Below are 24,907 nucleotides of genomic sequence, written 5' to 3'. Positions count from 1 at the left end.
ACCTGTCTGGTTCATGCTCCTGAAGTTTCCTTTCTTTGGAAAACAGTGCATGGAGGAGGATTGATTCAGACCTAGTAGGGAGTTGGGACTCATCCGGGGTACGCGTTTGGACACAGAAACCTGGGAATGCTTCTGGGGATGCAGCCAGTAATATCTTTCATAACATCAATCCACATATAGAAAACTGTAATAGTTATTTCCTTTTAAGTGCATTATATTTTGTATATAGTGCTTCTGTGAAGGTAAGAAGCTGTGAAGCTAATTGAAATAGGAACAAAGCTGAATAGTTCCAGCTCCTTGTGTTGTTTGTTGTTTTCTGCATGAATGTTTACATCTGTCTGTTGTTACCTTGCCCATAGTGTTCGTAGGGCTGTGGATGAAGATGAAGAATCGGCAGAGGAGCGCCGGACTGCGCGCAGCATCTGGATGGCCGGAATGAAAGGCTTAACCGAAAGAGAAGCAGCTTCCCTCATCGTGGAGGAAGCCAGGGGACTTCTCCAGCAGGATTTGGCACTGATGGGAGTGCGGTGGAACCCAGAGTCTTTTCTCGAGACTGATACATCCTCTATGATCAGCAGTGAGTCAGAGCTGGAAGACAGACTACATAGATCAAATGGAGAGCAGTCTTCTGAGTCTTTGAGGGTGTCAAACAAAAAAGGGTGCAGAGTTCAACATTGTAATGGCCTTGGTTCTCAGACTGGAAACTTACCAAATATTAAAAAGGGATATAAAAGGCGACTAAGCGGTAGTACAGAAAACTCCAGATTTGAGAGTGAACTCCCAGGCAAGAGACAGGCTCGAGCAGAGGAAGGCAATGATGATATTGTGTACAGTGCTAGAAAACAGCCAAATATGTGCAGAGAGAATGAAAACGTAGAAGGAATTTCTCTGGTCAAAACCAAGACTGATTCCAGGAGAGCAATTCCAGAACTCCCTACTGAACAAGGCAAAACACCAACATTGAGAACAAAGTCTTCAGCCTCTAGATTGATAAAAAGTACGGACATGCATTTAAACCGGACTAGGAACAAAAATACTGCTTCAAAACTGCAGAGGTCACTTACTGAAGATTCAAATATGCCTAGCATAGACATACAAAAGCTGCCTGCTTTCCACCCCACCTTTTCTACCCATAATTTTTCTTCAGACCAAAATAATAAGGAATTTATGGAAACAGGATCTGTAACTCATAAAGTCTCAAATTCTGTACAGATGGGGGAAATCAATCTTGGGAGGAAAGATAAAATGGAAAGGTTATTTACAGAGCCTACCACCACTAATGAAGGCATGCCTAACGGGAGAGCATGTTTTCAGGCACCTGTTATGTTGCAGGGCACTCCACACATCAATGTGGAGGCACAGAATATTGTGGGAAGTCTAGTAGTACCTGGTAGTGCTAGGACACTGAGAAATGGCAATAGTGATGATAAGCAGAATAAAATTAATAAAATGCAAAGAGATGCAAGCTGTGCTGAGGTGATGATTGGTAAGAGGCAGATGGCTTTAGACAAAGATCATGGTAATGTAACTGTTAACTGCTCTGGAAGTGGACGTGTCCATTGTGGCAGCAGGATACAGAAGCCTGTGCATTTTTGTCCTGGTGCAGATAAATCCTGCCATATTCAGATTCCGAATGGTGGCAAAAATGGGAACGGAAAGCCCAATGGAATATTGTTACAAACTGAAGCACTGCAGGAAGCCAGCTGTCATCCTAAGGATTTTTTGAAAGACTCTCTAGTAAAATCCAGAGGTGTTTGCAATGCAGATGATGTTCAGAATGGTCCATCCTCTGATCTGTTTTCCAGCTCTAGATGCTTTGAAGACAGCTTTCAGTTGGATACTCAAACTGAGATGATAATAAAACAGGAGGGAGCAGCTGGAATCACAGGACAGCAGGGAATACAAGGTTCAGAGCTGGCAGCAATACCACAGCAGGAAATCTCCAAGAAACTAAGCAGTTCATGGACTGAGAATACTACTGATAGGAAACTGGGCTTATCTAGTTTTATCACAACAAATAACATTACAAAAAACACAGCTCAGCACTGCAGTAATAAAGTTTTGGAGTCTGGAGGCCTTAATTTACAGCCCGTAGCAAACGAAATAGAATCTGCACCTTGCCTTAAAGAAAGTGATTTCTCAGTGACTGACTCCCAGCTACACAGTTTTCTACAAGATTACCAGACCCAAAATTCAGTGAAAGTGGACAATGTGTCTAAAGACCTTAATAAAGCAACCTCCCCTTTTGGTAGGGAGCATGTTGTACAAGTAGAATGTCACCCTGTACCCGAGAGAAGCCTGAATATGAGTGATAGCTTGCTGTTTGATGATAGCTTCAGTGATGCCAGCGACCTTTCAGCTGCTCACATCACAGAAGCTGACAGAAAGGACCCTGTGGAGAATCAAGAGGCTTTGCTTCCTCCAGATGGCCTTTTGCAGAACCTAAGGCCTGTTCAGAATAAATTTGATGTCCGTGGCAATAAGAAGGAGCATGAGGATCCTGCACAGTGTAACGATGGGTCTTTAGCATTCTCTGATCTAATAGCTGAAGCTTTAGATCACGCAAACTCCCCGTCTTTTCTGGAAGATCTTCCGTCTACATTTCACGGTCAGTCAGGATTAAGAAATCCGGGGATATGTAACAATGACCCCAGACCAAAGGACTTAGTAGGAGATCAAGTTGAAAAGCTGCAGAGAAGCCAGCAAGCTTTAGATAGGAAAACCCATCCAGTGGTGTGGACTGACCACTCGTTTGAACTAAGCCCAGGATTGCAGGATGTATTAGACAAATGGCCTAGTCTCTCAGGCATTGAACCAGTTTCAGTAAACTCCTGTTTGAAAGGAAAATTAGTTGCTCCTATTGTTAATCAAGAGCCAGATCCAGTTTTTGAATCTGACTGTTGTCAGCCAGAGCCTTTGCCCACTTGTCAGGATATTAAAAGCTCTTTCAAGGTTAAAGAAAATAAAATGGAAAACTCAGATCTTCAGAAAACAGACTGCATAACACTTCCACTGAAGGGAAGCAACAGAACATCTTGTCCTCCACCAGATAGTAATAACGGGTTTATTCCTCCAACACCTCCCAAAGAGCTTTTTTCCAAGAGTTCTGTTTTGCTCTCTGTGAAATCTGTGAGGAAGAGACAAGTCACCTGCGTGAACGAAGGGCAGCTGATTCAGCCACAGCAGAGTAGCGAGGGCAATGCAGAGCAGCAGGTAAAAACACTCCAGGTCAATCTTGGGAGTGTAGACCCAATTGAGACTGATGAAATGAAAGATGATTCCACTATAGACCAAGGTTTTTCCCTGCAACTATCTCAGGATGGTTTTCCACTCATTCCCTTAAGTGCTGAAGGTTTCACGATTATTGACGTAGCAAGCGACAAAGCGCTTTTCCAGACTTTTGTTGCAGAATGGAAGGAGAAAAGCAGATTCTCCATCTCAGTGGCATGTGAAAGAACAAAATGTCTTTTGTCTCCCAAATCAACGATTGGTGGCAAATTCAAAAAAGGTCAGTTCTGTGTTCCAGCACATTGTTTTGTGAACAGCAGGGTGGCATCTTCAGCTTAAAGCAGGAGTGGAGAAGGAAAGGGTTTGCAGAAAAGGAGGAAAATTACTGATATTGATTGAATGTTGTCAGTCTCAGTAAAGCAAAGGAGCTGAGTCTTAGAGGATGGAGAATTGGCATCAAGCATTTCATTGGTAGGTCTTTGGTGATAGTAATGAAGTGTTAGCAGCTTGTGAGAGCATCTGAATATTCTTAACGTGTGTTATTTCATTGTGTATCTAATTTTGAAATGGATCTGTGTTGTGCAGTCCCTTTATTGTGTGTCTTTCCATGTCATAAACAGATTTTAGTATATTTTAAAATGAATACTATATTTAACAGTGAAATGTACAGATTGTTCAGGGTCTCCACTGAGGAGTGTTACTTGCGGGATTGCCTCTGAACCAAGGTTAAATATTTTTGAGTTTGCAAAAAGTAAATTTGGTTCAATATATACATGTGTGAAATTCAGATCGGTCTCTGGGTTGGTGCAATATTGCTTCATTTTTTTCCACAGAAGTATTCATATGCTGCAGTTTGCTGCTGCTGCTGTATAAACATACTCTTCCTTTAAAATACCAAGATTAAGCAGAGTTAGAGTCTTTGCTGTCATTGCCATAACAACAACAAAAATTCTTAAGTATCAAAATACATTTTTGACAGACAAATGTGAAATGTTTTTCAGAGTGGAAGGAGGGAATACATTTCTGGCTCAACTCTTGAAGACATTGCTAGGAAAGGCCAGAGTTTTGCAGGGATGCTATATGGGTGGTTGTTTCAGTTAAGAGTAGGTTTTGCTATTCTAAACATTGTTGGTTTTTTTTTTTTTCCCAAATGAAACACAGTTTTTTCTCCCCATAGATAAAAATGAAGGTATATGTTCACTTCTAAGAAATTTAAGCTCAACTGTATGTATTTACATTTTTGGGATCCAAACTCTTCCTTCTGTATTTATGGATGCTATTTCACAATTGTAACTTTAAAATTATTCCTTTAGTAAGCTCTCCTCAGTGGATGCAAGTTAAAGATGATGGATTTCCTGTCCAAGGCTGTGAAGACATCTTGGTAGTTGGACTGGCAGTATGTTGGGGTGGAAAAGATGCCTACTATATCTCCTTGCAGCAGCTACAAGACCAGACTGGTAAGTGAGCAGACAGGCTGTGCTGTGTTACATGACACTGCGTTTCAAGAAACTACCTGCAGTAGATAGGTTCTTGGAAGTGTTTGGAGTGTCCCAAAGTCAGCTCAGCTGTGTGATGGAGTGGCTTGGACATATTATTCAGCATATTAAGTGTTGAACACCCTTGAACATGTTGCTGTGGATACATCTATGCTGCTATGTAATAAGGACGGGTAATTGGCTGAAGCACTGGACTGCTGAGCATGCACGTGGCTAAAATGTTAGCTTACTCCCATGTTCTCTTTAGCTTACTTGTTTTTCAACCTCTTGCAATTTTTGCTCTCCAGAACAAATCTGACACTTGAATGCTGAACATAACCCAATCTGTGCTACATGAGCTCATGGTTAGGGCTTGATTCCTGGCTCTCATTTGTTTAGTAGTACAGACACAGCATATTGCTTTTGGCAGCCTTGTCTGGTTTGATAAGATATATAATACTGGTATAGATTTATTGTTATTTGTTCACAGTCCAACTGGAGATTTTGTGCTTGATGTGATCGCATCAAGATTTTTCTTTTGCCATTCTTACCATGCAGTGGGTCAAAAAAGATGACTTCTGCTTGTATTTCCTGCCTTAGAAATCAGTATGAGTTTGGCACCGCCACCCTTGGACAAAAACCTGTCTGTAACAGAGAGACTGTATCATCTGCAGCTGCACCTGCAGAAGCAGCCCAAGCAGGAGCGCTCACTTGTCATGTATAACTTCATTCAGCACTACAAGACTCTGGTGATGGCTTGTGGCATCTCCTTGGAAGGAAGTTTTGAAGACCCAAAGGTTTGCAGGATAAAGAAATTTAGGTTGGGTAAAACTACTAGTTTAAACACACAGGTGGAAAGACAGGAGTACCTTCTGGAACTTTCCTTCTGTTACTTAGATTTGAATATGCACATCTGTCGGGGGGTTTAGTGACATTTTCTTCCAGTGGGAAGTCTAAAACAATATTTAGAGGAGGCTTCTTTTGCTATGTGTGTTCATGGCACCCACAAGAGAAATGGAGCAGGTTCAGTGATAGGTTAACACAGTAATCTTTCACGCCTGATTGCTTGGGTGGGGAGGATGAGTTTAAATCTCACCCCATCCCGGTAGACAGGGCTGAACTCTTGTTTTGTTGCTAGAAGCAGCTTGGGACTGAAATGGCAGAAGTGCTTCTGGTCAGATTATTAATTCTGAGAGCAGAAGACTTTGTAAGCAAATGATTTACTGCTATGTGTTGTATGGACCACCTTGCTTACCACTATTTTCTCAAAACAAAACAAAGTTTACATGTAATTTCAAAAGGCTTGGGTGCCATTTGTAACTCAAATGAAACACTAAAAAGATGTGAAAGCACCTTCTTGCCCTTGTTAGGAAAAGCTCTAGATTCAGAGAAATTTCTGGTGTTGATTTTTAAAGCTTGCATCACACATGGGTTGAATAGCATCACAGTGATATTAAAGTCTGCAGGTAAGTAGCTAAGGTGTTCAACACAAGGACAAACTTAGCTTTTCATACCAATACATAATTTTAGGATAAAATTAAAGAGTAATAACAGTAGCACCTTTCCCTGCACTGTTCCGTGTGTTAAATGGAGTCATATGCATATTTGTTTATTTTAGTGACGCAATGAATATATACATACACGTGCACATTACCACCCCCCTGCACCTGTGTATATGCATATGGTTTTTACCTTCTGCTTATATGGCAGAGATAATGCAGAAGCCCAGTGTCTCATCCTATTTTGACACAAGAAATTGAAATCTATCTATAAGCGAAATTGCTTTGAAGACAGTGGGAGGTATGAGGCTTACTGAGAATAAAACTTGCCTTGCAGAATTCTTGGTACTAGTGCTGATGTGCAAAAAATAGGAGAGCTCAGCTTGACTAATATTCTAGATCAATAGCAAGTTCTGATTTTTACAAAGTCAGTTTTCAGATTAAACATGTTTTGATCCTGATTTTCATATTTAATTCCCTTTGTGTTGGGTTTTAATAAATGAAAAAACCTGAGGACAACACTTCTAGATGTGTTTAGTTGACAGAGGATAAGGTTTTCAATTATGCAGAATTAACTTTGAGTGAGAATGAAGCTTTTTCGGTGACTTACGCCCTCTTGAAGGTTTTATCTGAAATCATGTAACTTTTCCGCAAGTTATTCCAGTCTGCCTGCCAAATCAAGAAGGATAATCTGCACTATAATCTTGCATTAACCCCCAGCTAAATATTTACATTGTATTATGACTAAAATGGAAAAAAGGTCTCATGGAGGTCTCCCTTTTTAAGGTTGCATGTTGGCTGCTTGATTCTGGCTCTAAGGAACGTACACTTCACAACATGGTGACTAACTTTCTCCCCAACGAGCTACCTCTACTGGAAGGGGTAGGCACCGGCCAAGGGGTGCAGAGCCTGGGGCTTAGTGCCAGTGGAGATCATTCTGGGCGGTACAGAGCCGCGGTAGAGTCAGTGCTTATCTTCAACGTCATGAACCAACTGCATAATGAATTACAGAAGGAAAATCTGTCAGGTAAAGAGAACTCCTCTGCTTGGGGGCAAAGATGGAGGGTAAAGGGAGCTGTGCTACCACAGGCTGAATGATCAGTGGAAAAGAGAGGAGATTCAGAAGTTCTTATCTAAGTATATTCTGTGGCAAAATGTTCATTTATTAAAAGAAAAGAGGGGACTTCCTTTCATCTATTTTGTCAAAAAACAAATTTTAAATTAAAATCTAATTTTTATATTCCGAATATCCCCCAGTTCCATTGGTTAAACCAATAGCAGAGTCTATTTTAAGTCTCTGAACCAAGCAGATCTTTACCTCCCAGGTGAGTACCCTGGCCATTCTGAGGGGACCTGTGGGTCTGTCTATGGTTGCTCGTGAACATTTTCAGAAGCTTTTGCATTTTCTTGTCAGAAGCAATTCCTGAAATCCTCAGATGTTTTCTGAAGGAAATTTCTTGCTCTTTGGCCTGCCCACGTACGTTGTTTGCCATGTATGTGTTGTGTCCATGAAACTTTTGTGATCCCACAGTGAATGATCCAGTATGTTTGCACTAATATTTGCTGAGTGCTTGTCTCTGTTTAAAAACAAGCAAACCAACCCCCTCAAAAGCATGTACCTATTGGTGGGCTTTATGATTGTTTCCCCTAAATTTTAATCCAAAGCCTAAGATTAGGGTCCAGTCTCACTGAAGTCTTTTATTGCAAGTTTACCACATCATTTATGATCGTGACAACTAAACCTTAGAACATTTTTAAAAGATGTGTGTGGTGGAATGAAGGTGTATCAAGTTAGAAAGCTTTACATTAAGCATGTCTGTGGTTTATAGAATGTTGTTATACAGAAAGATGTGTATTCCTTTGAAAAAAAAATTGACAGAAGTTATTATTCTCTTAAATACTTCTATGATAAAAAATTCTGGAATACCTCTTATTATGAAATATTTCTTAATATGAAATGTTCCAGAAACAAAAGTATTTAAACTAAATCTATATTAAAAGATTTCAGTGTGTCAGGACATTCAGGATTTTAAAAACTGAGGATTCCCCAGTTGTTTTTTTACGAATTGGTTGATCTGCAGTTGATCTATTTTTGATGTTATAAAAGTTTTCCTGGGGGTTTGTACTTACTACAGATGTATTTTCTAAAGTGGAGATGCCCACCCATTATTGCTTGGCTCTGCTGGAGCTGAATGGCATTGGTTTTAGCACAACAGCATATGAAACCCAGAAGCAGGTCATGCAAGCTAAACTGAGCGAGATTGAGACCAAGGCGTATCAGCTGGCAGGCCACAGCTTCTCCTTGACCAGCCCTGATGACACTGCAGAGGTATGTGAAGGTTCGGGTGGGAGGGGATGAACTTTCTCAGAAGTTACACTGAAGAGGCTTTTGCTTAGGCTTAAGAAAAAAAACCACTTCTTGGGCAGACTGTGTCTGAAAGAAAGACAAAAGGCAAGCTGAACTCTGGTCAGAGTTGATTTGGCTTTACACGTGTTATGAGCTTGCTTCCTGCAAGGTGCTGTGCGTCTCCTGCTTGTTACTAATCATTCTGATTTCTGCTAACTTTAGCAGAAATAAAGAAGGTAGAAGTGGAAGTAAGCCTGTTGTTTGTATAGGACCTTGGCTTCTCATGGCGCATGAGATGATCTGCCGATTAAAATGGATTTTGGAATATTTCTGGTGAATGGTGCGGGACTAGAAAAGCTTTTTTGCATTATCAGTATTCTGCACATGAGATGTAATGTGATATCATGTAGTCTGAGTCTAAGAATAGTTGTACTGAATAAGTTGCATTGTTACCCTGGTCCCTATACAAGGATGAAAGAGGAAGAAAGACTGCTTTAATAGTTTTGAATCAACTACTGTCTGTTTTTTACGAACTGATTTTTTTTTTTTTAAGCCTAAGAAACATTTCTATTTAAATTAACAATCCTTTTATTCCTGAAGAACTTTGCTATATATTTTTTAATGCATGCTACATGGAATCATAGGAATATGCTGTGCATGCTTTTTTCCCATTTGTTTCTTTTCTACATACTAATTTCTTGCTGAGGGGCTATACTTTATATGGAAGCAGTCAAAATTTACAAGCAGCCATCACTAAAAGAAGTTCCACAGAAATGTTCCTCCTTTGTTGCAAATGCAGGAGTTTTTCTCAGTAACAGTAGTCTGACTGAGAACTCTTGAAATAATGCTTGGCTCCAATTTCACTCTGCTTCATGGAAAAGGGGAAGGAAGGTTTTTTCTGAAATGCTGTTCTCTGAACTACAGGAGCTTGTTTCTCATGTGGAAATGTTAGGAATCATGTAAATTATCTTGTATTGGTCAGTAGAGCTTTACTGTTATAATTCTGTGTCAGTAAAACTTTTGTGCTACATAAACATGCAAGAGAAAAGCTTTTATTCCCTTCTGCCAGCTGTGAAATGAAACACAATAGCCACTAAATAGTGTATATTGCTACATAGGAACATGAAAAATGCAGAATAGTGTTCTGTCTGTCAACAGGTGAGCATATACTTAATTTTCCAGTTCTTGGCAATTTCTTAGAAAAACTAATATTCCAACTATTCTATAAAAGATATTTGTGACCACCTCCTCTATGCCATTCATGTTGCTCTGAAGCCTGCTCCCTACTAACGCTTCTTTTTTTCACCGATGTTCTTCCCACTTCTAGTCATCTTAACATCACGTTTTATTACAGTTGACTGTCAGCAGTAACCTGGCTTATTGGATGGAGTTAATTACCTTTTCTAAAGACATACCTCTGAACTCAAACTTCTAGTGTTCAGAAAATGAGATTTTCGATTGCATTTTATAGTTAATTAAAGTGAGGAGGAGTGACTTTGATAGCAGAGATCTTTAATCAGCTTTTTAATTACCCGAAGCATTCATACTATCCTTTGGTTGGAACAAGCTGTTTAAGTTCTCAGTTGCTTTTTGTTTTCTCCTGGGAGTAGCATGCAGAAACTGATTTAAAATGCTGGCCTTTTTTAGGTTTTGTTCCTGGAGCTGAAGTTGCCACAAAATGGAGATGTGAAGGTTCAAGGGAACAAGAAAACTCTGGGTTACACCAGAAGAGCAGCTGCTAAAGGAAACGGGGTTAGGTTAAGCAAGCAGTTCAGTACAACCAAGGTACAGTAGTCTGGTTCTAGTCTGTAAGTGACCGTAAAAATAACTCCCTCTTACTTCACACATCTTCTGCTTGGATACATTGGAGTTAGGTACGCTGACTTAAATGAAAGTAAATTTTTAAATGCCTTTTGCTCCTCCGGTTACCACTGGAAATTCAAACTGGATTCTGCCTTTTCTGTCAGCAGAGTTATTAACTCCTCCTAAAGCATGAGTGTAGTGAGGACATGACTCTAAACAGCAGGCTTCAATAAGAATAAATCAGGCAAAACTTGATTTCCCAAACCACATGTAAGACCAAAATAGCACAATAATTTTGTAAAGCCAATAGTAGAAGAATTTTTCAACGTCAGCTTGAAAGATACTTAACTACCATGGTGATTAAATACAGTATTCTCCCTGTCTGGTACTACCATATCTGTATTTTGTGCTTCAGAGGATTTGTCTTCAGAATGGATGATCTGATGGCTTATCAAATTTAGTATATCAAAAGCTTGTATGTATGCGAAGGCTATTGACATACTTGCAAGTTGATAAATATTGTGGAGTTGCATTAATACCAACTGCTGCAGGTTAATGGGTGCTCTTGCCAGACAAGTGGTATTAGCAGATATAGATGTTCTCTCTTTTCAGGACTCATTAATCTGTGTTGTTTTCTTAGTTTCCCCTTGTTCAGCATAGTCAGCGCTTAGAAGACAAGTATTGATTTCTGAAACTCAAGTAGCAGTGAGTGTGGTGGTGGTGGTGGTGGCAGAGCAGGGAACAAGAAGCAAAGTGAGGATTTCCTCCTTTTGTAATGTGGAGGGTTGAGGCTGCAGCTGCCTGCTGCATACAAAAAAATGTTATTTTGAGAAATGTTTGCATGCCACTGTCTTTTGAAATTCTTGTTAGTCCCTTCATATTTCTGATTTAACTGAAAGGATTTGATTACTAGTGATCAGCTTTGTCTTTCAAGGAGTTTAAGGGCTTAATTTTATGAATTCCTAGTATACAGATAGAGAGCAGGGACAAAAATATATAAGAAGATGGAGGAGCATTAACACTGGGCAAGAGGAGACAACGTAGGGGACCTATGGCAAGTGATGCTTTATTTGATCATTTCAGATGATTTATTGGTTGGTGCAGACTAAGAGTCATGATAAGGATGCAGAAGTCCAAAGAGAAGTGATTGCTGTCTTGTGTGTAATAAAACTGCAGCTTTGATCAAAGCCCATGGTGCTTTGATTGCCCAGGTGTAGATGGTATAAGTGGAGGGATATCCATTTAATTTCAAGGAAGCGACACTGGAAGCTCACTGTGAGTGAAGGAATCACTTTTCCCTGCAGAACTGCATAAACTTTATAAATAAAGCTTTAAAGGCTGTTGCTTATACCTGTGCCCTTTTCTCCCCACAAGGATGTTTTGGAGAAATTAAAAACACTTCACCCATTGCCAGGGCTGATACTGGAATGGAGGAGGATCAATAATGCCATTACTAAAGTGGTGTTTCCACTACAGAGGGAAAAGCGATTCAGTTCTGCACTGGGAATGGAAAGGATATATCCAGTGTCACAGACTCACACAGCTACAGGTAAAGAAATACGTGCAAAATCCTCACTATTTACTGTTTGTTTTTTTTTCCTTTTTGTGTGTGGGCAGCTCTTCTATGGGAAAAGATAGGAAATCAAGCCTGTGCTCTAATTCAACCAAATGAAAATACTGAAATACCTATTTCACATGAATCTGACCTAAAAGTCTAGATATGTTTAAAATAGCTTTTGTGTTCACCGAGCAGTATTATTAATTTCTTGCACATATTAACATGTAAATCTCTGACTGTAGAACAGATTCTGGATTTGGGATTTCTTATTAATGATACAGCAGTGCTGAAGGGGAACCATCTCAAGCCATTAAACCTAAATTATTTTTTCTTCAATTTTCTCAGTGGTTGTGTCCTGTCCCGCCCTCCTGCCCCTTGTTTTCTGGCGATGCAGATGTGTGTTCAGCTGTGCTAAGTTAGAGAGATTCCTCTTGGACCCTTACTTAGTTCTGCCTTGTCTTCCTTCTCAGGTCGAATAACCTTCTCGGAGCCAAATATCCAAAATGTGCCAAGAGATTTTGAGATTGAAATGCCAACTGTGGTTGAAGAAAGCCCACCCTTCCGAACCTATGGAAATGTTAATTCTCGTGCTGTTTCTGGGGGCAGGTAGGAGGATCTCGGCAAAGCTTCTGCCTACTCTTCTGATCTGAATGTTGTCAGGTTGCCAAATTTCTCTTTTCTGACTTCACCTGTGGTTGCTGTCATGTCAGTATGACTTGTTACTCAGTGTTTCTCTTAGTTTCAGGGGAGTAAATACCTAAAACTCAGTGACACATGAAAGACCTAATAATACTAACATCATGTGGCTCCATGTAGCTGCTTGCTTTTGAAATTCTTTATAAGACCCTACAGTGAGATTAAGCATTATGCTCTCAACTGTTGGATTGAAAGCCTGAGTGTGAAAAGTAACTAAACTTGAAGTTAGGATCTGGTTTGACTTTCCAAGAGCTACTCTGAAAGAGGATAAGATATTATGGAAGAAGCAGAAGAAAGTTCATCTGTTTTATGCTGTGCAGCTCCCTGTGTAAGGAAACATGGTCAACGTATTTTTCATTCTTTGTTAATAATTTTGTTTGTGATAACGATCCTGCAAAAGCTACCAGATAGCAGAAAAAGATTTCTAAATCTGGTTCTGTTAACCAAATGCCCTATTTTGACAGCATTACATGCCAGTGCGTAAACAGTTGCGTGAAAGTCTAGTGAAATATCAAGGTGGATCTTTTAGCAGCTAGTTTGTGAGTTTAGGGGCTCCATACTCGCTGGTGGTTTTCTGTCCTTTCAGTTTCTCTTTCCATTCAGGTTCTTGTCCCACATGTGTCACCTGAGTGGCTTTTATCATCTTGTTTCCCATAGCAAGATGTGAGACATTTGAGAAGTTTTTGGCTCTTCTGTCTGTCTCTTCCTACTACCATGTGTCTAATGTCCTTGTGCCTTGAGTATGTCATGGGACGAGAGCCCAGGAGTACCAGGATCTTGCCTGTTTCTCTTCAGAAGAACCAGGCGTAGCCATGGAGGCAGAAATGTTGTTCTGAGAAAGAGCTCTGGCAGTGCTCAGGCTTGCAGCAGCTTTGCAGGACAGTTGGAGAGTGGGCTGGGTTCTTAGTCTTCCCTGTAGAGAAGCAGTCCATCAAAGGAGTGGGATGCTTACTGAACTTTGAGAGAGGTCTGCTTCTCAGGCTGACTTTTGGGACTACATTCCTTAATAAAGCAGCTGCTGTGTTAGGGAAATGGGCAATCCTAAAGGCACAGAAATAACTGCTGGCACAAAAGAAGCTGTCATGCAGCCTAAGTCTGATCGGCCTTCCAAACTTTGGTCCAAACTGTCTTCTATCTTGGTAATTGCTCTTGCTACTCCTTCCTCTTGTAAGAAGCTTCTGGCCAAAGAAGTGTAGCTAAATTAGCTCATGGTATAAAGCCCTTACTCGTTCTACTAAACTGGGAACCTATGCTGGACAGTGTCATTCTCTACAGTTCCCATATGTTGTCCCTCACCTTTATTTCTTTTGAAAATTTATTTCTGACATTTTTGTGCTATCTTTCATTTCCTTGATCCCTACCATCCCTGAAATGACAAGGTATAAGAAGAAAAGGGAGTGCATGAGGGAAGAGAGCATGATGTCTTTTCTGTGCTTTGCTGAAACTACTCTTGATCTCAGAGGTACCTTTTGATTCTGATAAAGAAATTGCTCAGATCCCTGAACCGAACATCAAGGACTTATAAAAGCCTTTTGACTTCCAGTGGAGAACCCAGGGGGCTGACTGGTAAACTGGTGCTGATGGGAGTAGGTGGTGTGAATGGTGTCCCAGCTGTGTGCTGCTCAGTGGGTGCACTGATGGATACAGTTCCATCTGCAGTTACAAGTGACTTGGTGGGACAGGAGAGCTAAGCCAGCCCTGAGAAGTTGCAGAGCACCACTGTAAACTTCTAGCCTTCTGGAAAAGAAAATCAAGTTGCCTTGGGGCAATTTTTTGCTCTGTCTTTAGAGAGGAAATGTGCAGTGTTTTATGAGCACATCTTCTGCAAGTTCTGTTCTGCTCTTACAGACTTATTTGTGTGTGTGCATACAGCCATGAGGCTGATGTTGTGGGGGAAAATTTCTGTCTCTACTAGGTATGGGCTGGTGTAGGCATTCTGCATGTGAGAATGATGTTGAGAGAAGACTTGGCACTCAAGGTGAGGTGTTGAATTTTTAGGACTGCTATCTCTGGAATGCACCCATCACAGATCTGGGGTCTTTCATCTTACCTGTTTTGGAGTGGAATTACCCAATTTATGAACCAAACCCTGCATGTACTAGAAAGATTTATCACTAAATCTGTTCAGAGTCAGTTAATCGCTTCAGGTGTACGTGTGGCCTCTGTCCAATTCCCTCATGGTCAAATTTAGGTATGGATTGTCCAGAAGACTGGAATAGAGGCTACTGTCTCACTTGTTTCACTGATTCTTTGTGGCAAAAATGGTTATGCATCTTTAAGCGTTTTAGAAACTGATGAAGAACAGTCATTCTTTGTCTCTGCAGATGTAGAAACCGCTCCAGTATTTTGCCTAATGGTCTAAAGGTTCAGGCTGAAGACCGATTGGAAGAAAGAGGAATACCATTTTCTGTTAGCATGAGGCATGCTTTTGTTCCCTTCCCAGGTAATGCCCAGATCCTGCTCTGTAATTGTTAAGAATATAGTTACCAAAAATCCTAGATCTAATGAAGAGTTAAGAACTGGTGACAGTATGTATCTGACTGAGCAGCCTACTTGGAAAATAATGCAGTAGTTAGCATGCCCTCAAAATTATTCACAAGGCTGTAAAGGAGAGAGTTTCAGCTGGAAAAAGTATTCAAATGTTCTCACCTTCATTTCCTCTTTAAGAATACCTGGTTTTTGAAGAGGTAGCTTAGGCAGCTCTTAATATACAAATTGCACTCTATCTAGTGTTCTTTCTATCCAAATGTCAGTTATCGCATTGCCTGCCCTGGCTCAGTACAAGTCTGCTGGTCTCATCTCTGTGCTGATCGTTCCTATTAGGTGCTAGGCTTTTACACAGACACCTGGACAGATACTTGTCTCTGCGGTTTTGGTGGATTCTAGATTTAGAGGCTAGATGCAAAGCAGGCAGACCTGGGCATCGGGGAAACAGGCAAGAATTTGTCTGTTAGAAGTGGCTGTGGAAAAATTTCAGAGCAGAAGGTGCAAGGACAGCTTCAGTCCTTCTTGTTGGAATGTCGTTGGAGTAATTTATGAAATAATGATTGCTGCAAACTTCTTGGCTTCAGGTGGCTTAATCTTGGCTGCTGATTACTCTCAGCTGGAACTGAGGATCCTTGCTCATTTGTCTTGTGACTGTCGACTCATTCAAGCCTTGAACGAGGGTACTGATGTCTTTAAGAGCATTGCAGCAGAATGGAAAATGATTGATCCTGAAGCTGTTGGAGATGGGACCAGGCAACAAGCTAAACAGGTAATCTTTAGGAAAAGAATTCAGCAGGAGCTCTCTGGATAGGAAGGTTCAGTGTTCAAAACATCAGGGAGTCACGATAGTATGGTTTTCTGTTTGGCTTAGGCCATGATTGTTCAGTAGTTGCTTTGTATGTCCTGCCACTCTCCATACGTTCCAACTGGAGCTTGTCTGGGTTTCGGGGGATGAGGATGGAGAAAAGCAGCATGAATGGCTCGGACTCAGAGGTAGCCTCTTCTTGAATGCTCTCACTTGTTTCCCATATACTTGTCGTCCAGTGATTCACATTTTGGTTTGGCTCTGCTTTCTCTGCATGGTTCACCATATGGTTGCGGTTCTTCACACTGTCCTCTGGCAGATTTGCTATGGAATCATCTATGGAATAGGAGCAAAATCTTTAGGCGAGCAGATGGGGATTGATGAACATGAAGCTGCCAATTACATTGAATCCTTCAAATCAAGATACACAGGTTTGGATATGGCTGTTTGGGAGCTGGGTGGTGGTGGTTGTTTGTCATCCCTTCTCTCTATGTCTCTTCAAATTCTTATCTCAGCACTCTACTACTCCTCTCTCTCTTGAAAAAGCTTTTAATTTTTAAAAAGTCCAGTACACGAACACAGCAGGTTGATGCTCCATAATGTTTTACTCTACACTCTGGTTTTATTCATCTTTAGGACCTTGTTGTTTGCTTATTGCTTTAATTATTTTGTTGGTTTTTTAATTAATTTATAAGCCCTGGGGATTCATTTTAAAGCTCTTAACTTTCTGAATAAGAAACACTCTTTTCCTTATTAAAACACACAGCTTCAAGGGGTATGCAATACAACTTTAGACCATACTTCTTATAATTTTTTAAATATAACTATTTCTTTCTTCTGCTTTCACTAAGTTTTAAACTGTTCTGCATATAACCCTTATTTTTTTCCAACTGCTCAGAGCAGCTCTCCCATGTTTTGTGAAAAGACATTGTTGCATTTCTAAGAAGCGTGTTAATTTTTAGGAAGGCTACAGAGAGAGTAGAGCTGCAATCAGAAAATGAATGGAGGGCAAATGGGATGAGAGGCAGCTAGCTCTAATCATAAAACTTGGAAATGAGCCTAAAAGTTACATTCTGAAGATTCAGGGTTTGTTTCTTTAGGAGACAGATGTTGAGAAATGGTGTCCTATTAAGAGTCTGTTGAGTCTCCAGTAATTTCTGGATAGTCTCTCCTCTTCATGACCATTAGAAACTTACTTCCTGCTTCCTCCCTCTCGGTACCCGTGCATACATACAAACTCTGCAGTGTACCTTATATTGTAACTTCTTATGAATTTTCACTCATATGTATTGCCTGGTTGACATGCTGAATTACATACCTAATGAATTAACTAACGCTGTCAGGCTTGATTTTGAATAGCTCCTTTTACATTTTATATTCTGTAAATCTTGGAAAGAAATTGTCTGAAGTTAACTTTTTCCACTTTAGTGCAGTTACCTGAACTTGCAGTGAAAGGGACTCTTCCCCGTCTCACCTTTCTTTGACCTAAGTTTCTTTTTAACACTCTCGGTGGATTCACTCCTTCCCTTGCAAAGTGCAGGTGGGTGAGTTTCTTTCATCCTAGAATCTGAAGTGACACAGTCTGAAGTCAGGCAGCCTGAGGCATCAAGGGCTCTGACTTCTGCTTTCAACTTACTCCCTTCCCTACTACTTGTCTTTCCAGTGCTGCTCCGGGTCCTGACCTCTCCATTATCAATAATATATGTCTGATCCTCCTTGCCTGGGCGCTGTGCAGAATGGACTTCCTACCTCCTTGTGCACAGCCAGATATCCTGATGCTATACACTCTCTTCCACCTCAAAAGTCTTAATAGGTTTCCCAGTAGAGCTGCGAATAAGCTGAATGAGAGATCGTGTGCCCTTGTCCTCTGACAGGTTCTAGGAAATTTAAAGAATGACCTTTGTATTGCGTGGGTGTCCCAGACTGCTTCCAGTGACCCCAGTGAGAAATCAACATGAAATGTCAGCTGTATTAGGGAAAACTTTCTCTTGCCTTTCACAGGGATTCAGAAATTCTTGAGGGAGACAGTGAGGAACTGCAGAAGAGATGGGTTTGTGCAGACCATCCTGGGAAGACGGAGATACCTGCCAGCTATCAAAGATCCAAACCCCTACAGTAAAGCTCATGTATGTTGAGTGCAGTACCTTTTTTTTAAAATCCTTCCTTTAATTTTAAAGTATTAGATTTCTTTGCATATCCATATCTGCGATTTTACAGGGTCTATGAGCCATCTTGGTCATGACCTTCCACTTCGCACTTAGTTCATTGTTTCCTCAGTTGTTCTCTGAATAACAGAGCTTTTGTCAAGGTCTGCTTGACATAAGTCATCTGTGACTGGGTGTAGAGCTGTCATCGCTGTGCTAAACCTCACTTCAGAACTCCCACGTTGGAGCTGGAGTGAGTAATTTATTGAAATAAGTGGACATGATTTTAAAAAGCCTCCACAGAGTGATGTGCTTTAACTCTTCAGACTGAGTTGCTCCCACTCAGCAGTCTTCGTATGTTATATGCTTTCAGCACTTGAACAAGAAAGGGCATTTAAGTCCTATATTTTTGGGTATTTGTTTCTTTTCTTATTTTCCCTCAAAGGAAAATTGCTCTAACTTGTTAGATAAATATTTACTTAATATACGCCTTTGCAGTGGCATTATCTTTTTTCAAGGTCATTTTGGACACATCTGTCATAGACTCTGCTTCAGTAAGAGTGAATTGACTCCTTGGGGAGATGTTGGTGCATTTCTGTGGGGAGGAAGCATTATACTTCTCAGTAGGAAGCTGGATGAGGTTGTGCGGAATTAAAGATCAGAGTGGAAGAGGGAGGAAGTGGGGGTACTCCTAGTAGTTGAAAGGGAAACAAGGAGATTTTCAAAAAACTTTTGAGATGATTTGACTATTTAATCTGAAGGATACTTCAGCATGAAGCTTTGTAGATGTACCTTCTGTTCAACTTTGATTTATTCTTGAAAATCATATTAAAGACCAGTTAATTATTTTCACTTTCATTTCAGCTTCCTCATAACTTTTTGCACACATTTCAGCTCTAATCAAAGAGAGAAGAACCTTTGAATGCAGTTTTCTTGTCTGAGGAGGGGATTAATAAAGAGGTTGCTTGTGTGGAAAAAAATGTCATTGTGTCATAGTGTGGTCTGGTGTGTTTTTGCACAGCTGTAATGCTCTGGCCATTGGGGTTCAGTGCAACAGACCAGACTGTTAGTCCATCTTGCCTTTGGTTATCCATTCCTGATGCTTCTGAAGATAGGCAGAAATACTTGGATTAACTGTGAGATTTTTCTGTTCCTCATGAAACTATTACCACGTGTGTATGCTTCTTCCTTTTGTGGCTTGTGGCTCTTGCAGGTCATTACCCTTGATATTAATTTTAAATTTGTGGAAATCCTGCTTTTCTCAGTCGCCTGGAGAAATTTTGCATCTGAAGCTAGTCTATAATGTCTTTCTTTCAGGCAGATATAACAAACTCTTTATCTGGAGGTTTTACTATGCCTGTATTTGGCCATGTATTTATTATTTTTAATGAAGTACATGTGGCATGCTGGATTTGATTTATTTTTTTGGGTGAGTTTTGAGAACAACTATCTCTATTTAGGCAGAGCGACAGGCTGTGAATACAACTGTTCAGGGATCTGCTGCAGACATTGTCAAAACAGCCACAGTGAACATTCAGAGACGCCTGGAAGCTTTCTCCTCTGTGACCAAGTCTCATGGACATCTGGAATGTTCCTTACAGAGAGATAAGACTGGTATGCTCGCCTCTTCCTTGCACACCAGAGCGAAATTTTCAGTGTTACTAGTTAAAAAAAAAAAAATGCCTGCAAAAAAAAGTTAGGGCATTTGGGCTAGGAGTGGGAGACATTTTATTTCCTGACAGTGGTAAGTCTGTGTTTAATGAGCAAAAAAGTCACCAAGGAAGGAGGGAGAATATCTGCTCAACACACAAACAAGCAAATGGTGTGATCAGATCGAAAACCCCAACTGCCTCAAGTCAGATCTTGCAGAAGTTGGCAGTGGGACTTCATATGTGATATGGTCTGTGATGCCATCACAGAATTGTTCAAAAGTAGGAAGGAGAAACTGAGCAGATACTCTGGCTTCAAAGGCAGTGAAAAGATAGAGCAGTACAACTTCTAGTTCCAAAAATACAATTTTTGGTTAGAATTAAGTCTGGAATTTGTTGACTGGAATTTGATGTACAGAGGCTCCACAAGAGTATTATATTGAAGCAATTACCAGCATAAATTTCTTCTGGCTGCAGATAGCAAAGCTGTGCTGGGGGAATACTCATTCCCAGAGGAGTGCTGTGAAGACTTTTTTTTAGCATAATGTAGACAGTGTTTTGTTCATCAGTCATGTATTTTTAGAAAGACGACTTAAGGGATGGAGTGCTATATTTCTTTGATAGTTCAAATGCTTCAACCTGAAACATGAAGCTATCTTAATATGAAGAGTCTGATTTGTAGGACTGAGAAGGAAAACTAAATAATTCATTGCTGAACCTCTAAAAATATGTCAGGGAGTTTTATTTTAGAGAGACAAGATTCAGAGGTCTGCTATGAGTAGAAGGCATGTGCTCGGCAGAACCTCCCACCACTTCCAGGAGCCAGGAGCTACTGACCTTTGGCCAACGTAATTGTAGGAAGGCAAATAGATGCATTTGTGACAGTTTTTCGTCCTCTGATAGTAGCTGTTTCAGGAGCTGGAAAGAATTCTCTTTCAGCAAGTTATAAGTGCCTGTGCCATCAGAGAAGCATCGCGTGGCTTCTTCAACATTGCTGCTTCGGTGTGAGGCTTGTGTGAGGAACTCATGATGCTGTGAAACCCTTCCTGTAGTTGTGAACTGGAGTCCTCCTGCTAGCTAACCTGAGAAATAAATAACTTTAGTGTCTGTGTGTGTGAGGTTGTGTTTGTTTACTTTTTTTAAAAAAAGCCTTTGCTATGGAATGGTTTGTTCTGCTTTATTTTTGTCGGGAAAGACCTACCAGGATTCTGGTTTTGTCAGCTGCTTACTTGTTTATTCAAGAACTGCTCTTTTTTTCTTTCATTTTTTTAATCAGGAGTAGTAGCTACAGTTTCAGATAACTGCATTTGAGAGGAGGCTTACTGCATTTTTAGACTAGCCATTAAAATGATTTTGGAAGAAAAGCAGAATCCTAATTCATTGCCAGAGAGAATGTTGTGAACTGACTTCTGATTAAACTTGACATGATTTTATTTAAAATTTACTTTTAAAACAGATGGTTCAGGAGATGCAACTGTCTCTTGTTTATGTTCTGATTCATTCTTTTATAATGTAAGGCTGAAATGTTTATATCTAAAATGTTTTTCATTAACATTTTTCCTTCAGTAGCTGTACAAATATTGATAGAATAGTAATGTTATGTGGTTTTATCTGTAGGCACGGGCTTTTTCATTTTAAAGTTCCTCATGTTCTTTTTCTCAGCATTAGGAATGTGTGAGGGCTTTTTAATTACGGGAAACATGTCTTTGCATCATGGTATCTAACATTCTGTGCTCTTCACCTTTGTAGGAAGGCTAGCGAGGAAGAGCAACAGAGGGATGTTACATCCTATCAGCGGAGGTTTCTTTATTCTCCAACTTCATGACGAGCTCCTCTATGAAGTTGCAGAGGATGATGTCATCCAGGTACAGCCGTGCAGTTACTTTTTCAGCTACCTACTGCATTATGATGTTTCAAACAAGCCTTTCTTCTAGGGGCTCAGCTTCTCTTCCCTGGATCCTCTCTTGCTGTGTGCTAAAAGGTCTGTGAAAACAAAGCTGAATTGGGTGAAAAATGATGTTCATATTCTTGATCCCTTTATTTTCAGACTCAAGCCATCACCATGGCTTCATTTTTCCAGTGTGTGCTTTGCTGCTTATAATAGCAGCCCATACAACTTCTCTGCAAGGTCGATGAATGAAGCAGCTTAATATTATTGACAGGTGTAGGGGAAAGCTTTTCCTCATTTGGAGGTATTTTTGCCTCCCTGTTTACACTCCTGTCTTCTGGTGCCTAACTCAGAACATGTATTGATACAGCTGTGGTTTGTACTCTGTGTAGGGAAAGGAGGATTCTGTACTTCTGGTACTTGTTTCCTCATTCCCTGTCTTTCTGGTAGGACAATTACAGTGCTGGTTAGTGACATGGGAGGGAGGTATAAGAAATGTGCTGTGTGGACTTCGGGTACCTTTCAAGTGCATACTTGTCTCTGTGTGTTCTTCCACTGCGTAGGTGCTCCTGTGCCTGGCCATAGCGGTGTCTGCGTGACAGCTGTCAGTGGCAAGTGCTTTGGCTGTATGTTGGCAGCTCAGTGTTCTCCCAAGTTCTGAGCACAAGCGCAGGAAGGCTCCCAGGGTGTGCTTCCATAGCTTGGGATGCCTTTCTCCCACTTCTGTTCTGTGCATACACATCTTTAATGACAAAAGGCCATGTCCTGATAGCAAGCAGTAACTCCTACTCTGAGGGAGCTTTCAGCAGAACTGACTGGCCTGAGCATTTTTCTTTTTTTTTTTTTAAATTTCATTAAGAACAAAAGGTTTAATATTTTTCTCTTGAATCTCAGCTGAAGCTTCTGTTTGTTTTGCCAGGTCTGTTCAGACATCTGCTGCTTCAATCCGGGCAGGCTGTTTTAGAGATGAAAAGTCTCCTAATATTCTTTCTGTATAAAACTGAAATCCCCTGAGTATAGGATTTTACGTCTTTAGATACTGAATCCAAGTTATCAGTGTCCCCAGAAGAACTGGGGCCAAGTGAGTGGATTTGCTTATTATTTTATTTTTCCATTAACAGCCTCAACTTCAAGTGAAATTATTACCAGCTTTTCTAACTTCCTTCAGATATATTTCTGTCCATAGATTTTCTGAGCAGTCACTTAAAACAGCATATGCACACAGCGCATGTTTCCTAAACTGACTTTCCTTGTGTGTGCCAAATTTGCTTGTTTTTCAAGGATTTCTGTCTAGCTGAGACAACAGGGTACTACTTACCCCTTTGATTAGTTGTTTTTAGGGCTGGAAAAGATCTCTTTTTTTTTTTTTTTTTATAATGCTGCCTGCTCTTCTTTCAGGTGTACCATTAGAATTATCCTATAGTGGAAAGATCTGGGTTGGAAAGGATCTCTTGAAGTCTCTCCCTTTTAAGCCCCAGCTGAAAGCAGGGCTTGAATTACTGAGCCCTTTTGAACTACAATATATCTTTTAGTGAAAAAGAACTGAGCATTTCTTGGTTTCTGTATTGGTGAGGTTTTTTTCATCTTGCTGGCACCAAAGCTTTATTATACTGTAAATCATCTATTTCTGTGCTGCAACAGCAATTTTTATTCAAACAAGTTAGTTTGGTCACAGGCTTGATGCTGACTCTGGCTTATTTTCAGCTGCTGAAGTGCACAAAAGAAGACTAAAAATATCTTTCCATATATCTAGGAATTTGTGTTCCAATCAGAGTATCCTGACAAATGGTTTGTAAGAGACAAAATGCTAGTGATCATCTGTTTTCATTTGCAGTCTACGAGTGAGCTAGTTTGCCTCTCGTAAAAGACCACATTGGGGTAATACCTGTTTTTTCTTGTGCTAAAGTGTGAAATGCCTGGGGCATCAGGGCTTTTCTGGTCTGTGCAGAATGTCAAAGTGAAGGTAGGGAGATTTCAGAGCTTGTCACAACAGCAAGACTGTGATAATATTGTGGAAGATGATAGAAGGAGGCTTGACCACCTTCTACCTGTTGAGCTGGCCCTGGCAATGAGGAGTCAGTTAGGAACATAAAGGTATAGACTAGATTAAAAGCGTCTAGCCTTTGACTCTTAAACTGCTTGCTTGTTCCCAGCATCACTGCATTTATGTTTTTAAGATGGGAAATTCAGAGCCCAAAGCCCCCCCTGGGTCGGTACCTTGGTGCATGTCCTGTCCCATCCCATCAGCTTCCCCAGGTGCCTCACGCAGGTTTTCCTGTTGGTGCAGCAGCCCTGATCTGATGTTCCTCGCTGGTGGTGTGTGTTGGACCTGTGACCATTCTCAGAGAATCTCCCTCTGTATGGTTCATGATTCTTTTGAAATACTGGGCCCCAAACTTGATCAAGGCTGGAGTGGTTTGGATAGAGTGGAAAATTGATCTGTGTGTCACACAAGCAACATTTTCTTTTATTGTGTTCCAGAATCGCATTTGCTTTTTTTCTCACAACAGCGTGCCTTGCTTAAACCCTGTTCAGTTTTTACTCTCTGATAACCCCATTTTTTCCCTGCCCAGGCAGTTATTTTTCATCCTATTTTTGAACAGTAGATTATTTCTATCCTAGTTCTCTACCCTGCTTCTTTCTACTCTGTACTCGTCTGTGCTGAATTACATCCTATTTGAAAGCATTTTTCTAGGTTATCAAGATCATTTTGAAATGTGGTATGTAAGGGTGTAGGGTTTTGGAAGACAAATCTCCCCTAGTTCTTAATGCTGTTGTAAACTCCTGTGCTCTGACCTCCTCAAATCCCTCCTCCATTCCCCAGTAAAAACTGTGGAGACATTTCTGCAGTGGATACCTGTGTGGGAATTAATGAAAATCCATGGAAGGGTCAGAAAGCTTGAATAGTTCCTATGTCGACACAGTGGCCCCTAACTGAGATGAGGAATCACAATAATTTCAAAGCCTCTTTTCATTCTGCTGTGGAAAGGTTCATGGGATGGGTGTGGACTGAAAGATTCATTCAAATAAGCAGTCTGGGACAGGCTGGACTCCACGTGGGTCTTCAGGTAGGAAGGTGAGTCCTTTTATCCAGGGCAGGTATTTACAGTCAGGAAAAAATAATCCAGTCTCTTACATCCAAAAAGTCACAGTCAAAAATATCTTCTGGTCCCCTAACTGTGTACTGAAATTAGTGTTTTCTTAGAAATACTTCTGGAGGGCAGCAAACGTTGGAGTTGCCTCAACAAAATAGTGAGGGGGAACCTGAGTGGTATTTCTAGCACCTCCACTGAATGTGATCTGCTCTGCCCGAGGTTTGTAGTTTGTG

General features: G+C 40.6%; 1 protein-coding gene across 1 annotated transcript in view; it reads left to right on the top strand.

Annotated features, from left to right (window-relative positions):
• POLQ (DNA polymerase theta) overlaps window positions 1–24,907 on the top strand; it is a 53,984-nt gene that overhangs the window by 28,151 nt on the left and 926 nt on the right. The window contains 14 exon segments of the mRNA XM_074853457.1: window positions 360–3,508; window positions 4,542–4,685; window positions 5,304–5,500; window positions 6,989–7,229; window positions 8,338–8,531; window positions 10,197–10,334; window positions 11,727–11,901; window positions 12,381–12,516; window positions 14,931–15,049; window positions 15,678–15,862; window positions 16,218–16,329; window positions 17,900–18,024; window positions 19,503–19,656; window positions 21,441–21,556. Of these exon segments, the coding sequence (XP_074709558.1) occupies window positions 360–3,508; window positions 4,542–4,685; window positions 5,304–5,500; window positions 6,989–7,229; window positions 8,338–8,531; window positions 10,197–10,334; window positions 11,727–11,901; window positions 12,381–12,516; window positions 14,931–15,049; window positions 15,678–15,862; window positions 16,218–16,329; window positions 17,900–18,024; window positions 19,503–19,656; window positions 21,441–21,556 (5,185 nt within the window).

The sequence above is a fragment of the Strix uralensis genome, chromosome 2, assembly GCF_047716275.1.
Source record: "Strix uralensis isolate ZFMK-TIS-50842 chromosome 2, bStrUra1, whole genome shotgun sequence".
Taxonomy (NCBI): domain Eukaryota; kingdom Metazoa; phylum Chordata; class Aves; order Strigiformes; family Strigidae; genus Strix; species Strix uralensis.
This window is presented reverse-complemented; position numbering and strand designations above follow the sequence as displayed.